Source organism: Cynoglossus semilaevis, chromosome W (assembly GCF_000523025.1).
Source record: "Cynoglossus semilaevis isolate Cse_v1.0 chromosome W, Cse_v1.0, whole genome shotgun sequence".
NCBI classification, from domain to species: domain Eukaryota; kingdom Metazoa; phylum Chordata; class Actinopteri; order Pleuronectiformes; family Cynoglossidae; genus Cynoglossus; species Cynoglossus semilaevis.
Window position 1 is genome coordinate 4,158,153 of NC_024327.1, and position 8,422 is coordinate 4,166,574.

The 8,422-nt window shown below is 41.6% G+C and overlaps 2 protein-coding genes across 2 annotated transcripts; one reads left to right on the forward strand and one right to left on the reverse strand.

Moving 5' to 3' along the window:
• Positions 1-1,285: 1,285 nt before the first annotated feature.
• Positions 1,286-3,705, reverse strand: LOC107990208 (uncharacterized). Its single transcript, XM_017042690.2, has one exon. The coding sequence runs from the start codon at positions 3,703-3,705 to the stop codon at positions 1,894-1,896; it is 1,812 nt and encodes a 603-aa protein (XP_016898179.1). The 3' UTR covers positions 1,286-1,893.
• Positions 3,706-5,578: 1,873 nt separating this feature from the next.
• Positions 5,579-6,889, forward strand: LOC103396988 (forkhead box protein B2-like). The gene has a single exon (XM_008335236.2). The coding sequence runs from the start codon at positions 5,579-5,581 to the stop codon at positions 6,407-6,409; it is 831 nt and encodes a 276-aa protein (XP_008333458.1). The 3' UTR covers positions 6,410-6,889.
• The last annotated feature ends 1,533 nt before the right edge of the window (positions 6,890-8,422 follow it).

The following is an 8,422-nucleotide window of genomic DNA, read 5'->3' on the forward strand; positions in this document are numbered from 1 at the left end:
CCGGGTTATAAGGCGAATCACTCACAAATCACACTCTGCGAACTAATCACTCACTGCGAACAAATCACTCTCTGCGAACTAATCTTTCACTGTGAACTAATCTTTCACTATGAAAGAATTACTCTCTGCAAACTAATCTATGGCTGTGAACTAATCTTTCACTACGAACTAATCACTCTCTGTGAACTAATCTTTCATTGCAAACGAATCACTCTCTGCGAACTAATCTTTCACTGTAAACTAATCTTTCACTACGAACGAATTACTCTCTGCAAACTAATCTATGGCTGTGAACTAATCTTTCACTACGAACTAATCACTCTCTGTGAACTAATCTTTCGCTGTGAACTAATCTTTCGCCGTGAACTAATCTTTCGCTGTGAACTAATCTTTCGCCGTGAACTAATCTTTCGCTGTGAACTAATCTTTCGCCGTGAACTAATCTTTCGCTGTGAACTAATCTTTCGCCGTGAACTAATCTTTCGCTGTGAACTAATGATGTGTCGTTCGCGAGTGATTCGTTCAAAATGAACGAATCTTTCATATGACTCGTGACTCCCGAGTCATATGAAAGATTCGTGACTCCCGAATCATATGAAATATTTGTTCATATTGAACTCACAAATCACTCACAAATCACACTCTGCGAACAAACCACTCTCTGCGAACTAATCTTTCACTGTAAACTAATCTTTCACTACGAACGAATTACTCTCTGCAAACTAATCTATGGTTGTGAACTAATCTTTCACTACGAACTAATCTTTCACTGTGAACTAATCTTTCGCCGTGAACTAATCTTTCACTGTTGTTGTGGTAAGGTTTTACCACCCCGGATTCGTTGATCAAGAACTTTCACAAAGTATAAAGAAAAGACAAAAGTCGTTGCTCGAGTTCGCCTGTGCACAGGGAGGGTCCAGCGGAGAGTCAGGGGGTTGACTGCTGAATCCTGCTCTCTCCACCAACTCAGGCTTGTTTTATTGACACACACATCCAGGTGGTACATCTCAAGCGATACAGACTTCATTTGTTCTACACACAGACATACATTCTTTTTGGCAACTGCATCTACACCGTTAGTTTCTCATCCTGTTCTTATCGCGCCCAGGTGCTGTTGTTGGGACCTTGTGTTCTAACTATGAATCCAGCCATTGTCAAATTGTATTCTAAAAGTTTCTGTTTCCCATCACACCAAGTACTCCTCTTTTCACAACAAACCTTGGTTTTATCTCAACCTCGCAGCTCCTTCTCTACATCTGCATGTTTTCAGTTCTAGCTTTAAGCAGCATTTTATGTTCAAGCTGGTTATATGTTTTAGCACATCTCTTATGATCTTTTTAAAACATGATTATATATGTTGCATACTTCTATAAACTATGAACACATGAATATATTTTATCCACAATTCCCCCTTTTGAACTCTCTTCAGAGTTCAACATTACCATAGAAGTATGCTTCTAGATTTTCGAGCTGATAGTGTTCGAGCTCCTCGGGTTCCGTGGCTATGTTATATATTACAACTCTGAGTGGGGAGATCGCAGTAGAACCATAGAATTACTCCCTCAATGATTACTAGTGAAAATATGAATAAGGCCTCGTATTTAAACGGTACATGAACATGGTTTTGCGTTCTTGTACTCTTTAAAAGCGCGTTGTCCCTGTGATAGCTAGTTTACACAAGGCCCATGCAAAAATGACAAGAAAAATAAACCAGCATGCAATACACAATGTTAATTTGATAAGGTTCATCTGGGAGATGTCTTCTTTCTTGAGGTGGTAGCTTGGCACGCTACATGTAGGAGAGGAGCGCTATTTCACCTCCTCCCGGATGGAGTTCTTCTCTTCGGACTCCAGGAGTGGACTTCCCTGGAGTCTTGGATCACTACCAGGGGATTATTCTGCCCCTTTGTCGGTAGGATCTGTCTCCGAGTCAGCCGACTCGGTGTTCTGTTCTTGGAGGTTTCTCTGAATGTCGATCAGGGAGCGTTGTGGTTCCTCAGCTGCTGCACACTGGCTCCAATGAAACCAAGTGTCTCCTTTTCCTTTCAGGCGTACTGCGTGGGTTGTTCTTTCAGTTACCTGGAATGGACCTGTCCAGCGTGGTTCCGACCACTTTCTTTTGATGACTCGGAGCAGAACCCACTCTGCCTCTGGAGGTGTTGTGCCTTTTCCTGCGGTCTGCTGGTCCTTCACCTGTTTTGAAAATGTAGACACCAAACCCTGCAGTTCGTGGAAATAAGCTTTAGAAGTTAGATCTTGATCATCATTTTGGGTGAGAGGGAGTTTGGAGTGTGGGCCGGGAAACGCTCTCCCTGTTTGTAACTCATGTGGTGTGAACCCTGTGGAGTGGTTGACTGAACTTCTTATTGACATTAAGGCTAACGGTAGGGCGTCTAGCCAATTCATTTTGGTCTGTGCACAGATTTTAGCCAATTTGTTTTTTACCGTTTGATTCATTCTTTCAACTTTGCCCTGTGACTGAGGATGATAGACTGTACCAAAAGAGTGTTTTAGTCCCAACATCGCCTCCACCTGTTGGAGGTCATTGTTCTTAAAATGAGTCCCGTTGTCTGATCTTACTTTTTCTGGGAATCCATACCTTGGTATATAGTGGTTTACCAGGAATTTTATTACCGACTTACCATCCTCTTTCTTCGTAGGCCAGGCTTCTGGCCACCCTGTGTACGCATCTACACACATCAAAACGTACCTGTACCCTCGAACCGAATCTACCATGTCTGTGTAGTCAATGATGATCTCTTTTCCTGGTTTTGTTTCCAATGGATACCTTCCTGGTTCTGGTCTGATGGTAGGTCTGGTGTTAAATTTGGTACATTGTTCACATGTCTTAGTCAGGTACTGAGCCATGTCTTTGAGAAAAGGGTGCCACCAATGGTCAAGATTTCTTAGCATTTGTGCTACCCCTACATGTCCTACCCCATGTGCCTCTTCCATTGCTGTTTGTCTTAGTCCTGGGGGTAGGATAGGCCTACCATCAGGTCCTCTCCAAAGTCCGTCCGTCTCAGTGGCTCCCCTTGCTTTCCACAGAGTTTTCTCTTGTGGAGACGCTTTGTTTTGTAACTGGATCAGTCCGTCCATAGTCATTGTAGGTTGCATTTCGGTCTCTGAACACATGAGTATCATTCTGTCTAGGTACCCTGCCGTCTGTTTCGCTGCTTGGTCGGCTGCGTTGTTTCCCTTTGTCACTTTGTCTGTCCCTGTGTCATGTCCTTTACATTTTATGACTGCTACTCTCTTTGGTAGTAGTAATGCTTCTGCTAGTTCTTTCATCTCAGTCTCATGTCTAATGGGTTTGTTACCTGCCGTCAGAAATCCAACTCTCATCCATTGCCCTAATTCAACATGCACTGCTCCTACTGCATATGCTGAGTCTGTGTAAATGTTCACTTCCTGTCCTTTCCCTATCTTGAGGGCCTCAATTACTGCCACCACTTCTGCTCTTTGTGCTGATTGCTGTCCCCCTAGTCTCTCTGCTTTCTGTGTTACCAATAGTCCATCCTTTTCTTCCACTACTGCATACGCTGCCCTGAGACCATCTGTCTCATGTCTGAAACAGCATCCATCAGTAAATAAGTCTCTCGCTCCTGCAATCGGTGTGGCCTGTAAGTCTGTTCTCACCTTCTCTTCTTTCACCACTCTGTCTGCACACGTGTGTGGCTCCCCTGTCCCTATGTGATCCGCCATATTGATGCCTTCATGTGTAAATGAGATGTTTGGTGCTTCCAGAATCTTGCTCAGTCTTCTCTGTCTCAATGTTGTAAGTGTGAAAGTTTGCGTTTTGCGGAAGCAAACCATGGTGCCTTCAGTATTTAGTGTCGGGGAACCGCAGCCTTCTTTACAACGCCCACAATAGGACTAAAGCGCCACCTGCTGTAAAACGAATGGAATGATTAGTTCAAGATTCGTTCACGACTCGTTCATTTTACTGTTCAAGAGTCAAAGATTCGAATCAATAAAAATAGTTGGTCTTCCCATCACTAATTCCTATGCATTAAAACAAAACGTTTTATTTTACACACACATACACCCTTTTCATTAGACTTGAATGTTCTCTCTTTATCGAGTGAAGTGGCTCTAAAAAGTGATTTTCTTAGAAAACAATATTCATCAGGATTTGGTGAAATTTCAAACGTAAAAGTAAAGATATAATTTCAACCTGGTTACATTTGCAATGTCTGAAAGTGCAGTCCAGCAAAGTAAGCAAATTAAGAGACTACATTTAAACTGTTTATTCACTTTGTTCCTATTTTTATTCAGCCTTGAAACGTGTCTAAACGCTCCAATGGCCCACATTCTCTGACACGTTTACCTCATTCAAAAGGGTTTGGGGAATATCCTCTGAAACACATACTACATTTAAACGCCAATCTTTGGACCAAGACAGCGGATTTGTGGCATTTTACCAGTCGAAAAGTAATTAACTACTTTTTGATGTGGCATCTAATTTTCTCCTAAAGCTCATACACATTAAAATGACATCTCTGTGCGTAACGTCAAATTTGTCTCCCCTGTCCCAACATTTTTGGAGTGGATTGCATGTATTTATTATCTTAATTACTTCATATTAGGCAAATAGAATGAACTTACTGAGTATAAACTAAAAGTGTCAAAGGCTGCTAGAATATCTACAATAAAAAGCGAAAGTCGACAACGCAAAAAAAGTTCCGTTGCGCATCTCATGTCTAGCATACAACAATGGAAAAAATACACGTATTAAAAACCACAGCAGTTTTACAAGGTTGGACTGTAATGGGAAAAAGACACCTTTATGGAGTGTGTTGCAGGTATCACTTATCTAAACACTGCTTAAAAACATATATTGACAAATATAATCAAGTAAATGATCAAATAAATGACCAGGTATCTAGTAGCCAAATTACATTTAATTTAATATTTTTCTTTTAAAAAATGTACCAACCTTTCTGTAAGCATTGATTGGAAAAAAGAAATAAAAGTTTGCACCTCCCACTGCTCTTTTTTTACAGCTTTTTATCAGCGTCTCTCTCCCTCTTCCTCTCTTTCCTCTTTCTTACACACATACACGCACGCACACACATACACACACGCACACTGTGCATCCATGCTCCTCCTGACTGCATAATAGACATCACAGCCGACGACCTGCCGGGGTCTTACAAAAACAGCGCTCCACGAGTGGGAGCATCACACCAGAGGAGAGGAGCACGTTGACCCCTCACATCTTCACAGAATCTGGTGAAACACGAGACCCGTCAACTTTTACGCACGAAGACCGACTTTTACGCACGACTTCATGAGCTTTGTTGGGACAAAAAAAGACAAAAATCCGCCTGATTTGGATCAAGAAGATTTTCTAGGATCTCAGCTGACTCCAGCGGCCCTTCAGGTTACACTGCATTAGTCCATACAAGGCGGGATATCACCCTACCCTACACCTGTATTTAACTTATTTTAATTTGATGGCTGATACATTTTGGAGTGATCCATCAAAAGGGGACTGATATGAGTTAAAAAACACTGCAATTTAAACTTTTAAAAAAATTCAAACTAAAAAGCCAAATTAAAGAGACCAATCGTCATGCCCCGTCCTGGGAAGAACTCTTACAACGACCAGAAGCCTCCATACTCCTACATTTCTCTGACTGCGATGGCTATTCAGAACTCAGCCGAAAAGATGCTCCCCCTGAGTGATATTTACAAGTTCATCATGGACCGCTTCCCTTATTACCGTGAGAACACTCAGAGGTGGCAGAACTCCCTCCGACACAATCTCTCCTTCAACGACTGCTTCATCAAGATCCCTCGGCGGCCTGACCAGCCAGGAAAAGGCAGCTTTTGGGCTTTGCACCCGGACTGTGGTAACATGTTTGAGAACGGCAGCTTTCTGAGGAGACGTAAGCGCTTTAAGGTGCACCGAGCTGAGCACATGGCCTGCAAAAGCTCCCCGGTGATGCACTACTTTCACCATCACCACCACCCGGGAAGCAAGCTGGGTGCAGCGCACGGCCACCATGACCACTCGGCCGGCCCGGCCGGCGCCGGGGGCCGCCCGCCCCCCTTCCCCGGGTCACGGCCGCGGCAGCCGCCGCAGCTCAGCAGCATGGTCAACTCCATGTGGCCGCACGTCGGGATGCTGTCAGAGTCCATGTGTGGGGTGTCCATGCCATCTTCACCCGAAAACGCGCCCTTTGGTGTGTCAACAAAAGGCCTGTACCACAATGCCAACGGGCAAACCTTGCCCGCTGTCCCAGTGCCCATCAAACCAACCCCGTCCTTGGGTGCCGTGCTAGGCTTGACTGGGCTGCAGTCCGCGTCGGCACAGCTCTGCGCGCCGTCCTCACTGATGGAGAAGAGTGACCTGCTGGAAGGGAAAGGCAGCCACTTACACCCGGCTCTTCTGTTGTCCTAACCAGTTAAAATTGTGGGTAATTTAAAAATAATGAATGCAATGAAGATGGACATTATTATTATTATTATTATGATCATTATTATATTTTGTGTTTTAATTTAATATATTTTATTCATAACCAAGTGGCCTATCAGCGAAAGAAAAGAAACAGAACAGGACTGCTAGAAATATCTACAATAAAACGCAAAAAAAAGTTCCGTTGCGCATCTCATGTCTAGCATACAAAAATGTAAAAAAATACACGTATTAAAAACTACAGCAGTTTTACAAGGTTGGACTGTAATGGGGAAAAGACACCTTTATGGAGTGTGTTGCAGGTATCACTTATCTAAACACTGCTTAAAAACATATTGATAAATATAATCAAGTAAATTATCAAATAAATGACCAAGTATCTAGTAGCCAAATTACATTTAATTTAATATTTTTCTTTAAAAAATTGTACCAACCTTTCTGTAAGCATTGATTGGAAAAAAGAAATAAAAGTTCGCACCTCCCACTCCTCTTTTTTACAGCTTTTTATCAGCGTCTCTCTCCCTTTTCCTCTCTCTTTCCTCTTTCTTACACGCATACGCACACACACACACACACACTGTGCTCCCATGCTCCCATACTGAAGAAAAAAACAGAGCTTGGTTTTTATTTGTAAATTAGGCCTGTTGCACTTTTTGTATTCCTTAATATTGCATTAAAGACGTGATGCTTGTATTAAACCGGTATTTATCTGCAGATATTTATAAAATACCTAAAAGCAAATCACCTTTGATGTTGTACACAGTTTCACACAATATCTCCCAATTTGTAAACTGTAGTTATAGATAAACATTGGACAAATCTTTGAAGGGTTGCAAAACATAGGAAAAAAGATTCAATTTACAGTTAAAAATGGTATTTCTTTGTTGAATTTTTATTCTAATGATGTAGTTTGGAGACTTATAGCTACATAAAACTAACTACAAGTTTTATTTAATTAAAATGAACACAGGAATTTGAATGCATTGTTTCACCAGCAGTAAAATACCCCAAAGTATTTTGCTCCTGGTGAAACAACGTTCTTGAGGACTGTAGTTTATTGGTACACAGTAAATATAATGGTCAGATGTACATACATCCTTCTAAAACACATATCACCTAAAAGGTAATATGTCCCTGCATATTTCCTGCAACTTTTAGGAAGTTCCTTTTTTCTATCTAAATAAAGAACTCGTTCATTGTATAGCTGCTTGATGCACTGTATGCATTTGACTACAGTTTGTCTTTATTTATACCAATATAAGTATTTTACCAATATAAAGTATGGGTGAATTGTAAGTGAGTTACAATACAATAAATATTCCCTCAGATTAAAATCCACCAGAGTTCAATTATCATCAGTATTTTTTGTCATGTTCATTGTTTCCAAATGAAATTGTTTTCCTGTGACTTCTAACTGAAGTGAGAGTATAGGGTGGTTCACCTGTGGAATGGCATGTTGTAGAACCAGTCTCAGTGGAGGACAGGTTTTATCCAATACCTTTTACATAGATTCTATACACAGAAAGCATTGTTGGCAGATTTTTTAATATTTTAATTTTCTTTTGAATATATTTTTAGTTTTTATAGCAGGTAGAGATGTGTGTTTGATGCTTCTCCTGTGCAGCAGCACAAAAGCAGCTTCAAACTACTTAAACTGACTTACATTTAAGTTCCTGTGTCATGTGCGAGCATCGCAGGGAGCAGGCAGGACCCAAATGCAGTACTGGAGAGACTCTTTCTGGTGCAGGAAGTTTTATTAACAAAGTCCAAATTAACAAAACACGAAGAACTAACATGCATGGAATTCTCGAGGAACACGAGGAAAACACGGGAACACGGAACACGAGGAAACACAGAGTAGGAAACTCACGAACACGAAGATCTAACACAATCACAATCACAATGATCCAACCCCGACAGAGTGAGGGAGAGGGGTATATATACACAGGGAACACCAGGTGACACAAGTGAAGCTAATTAACAACAGGTGAGTGTGAT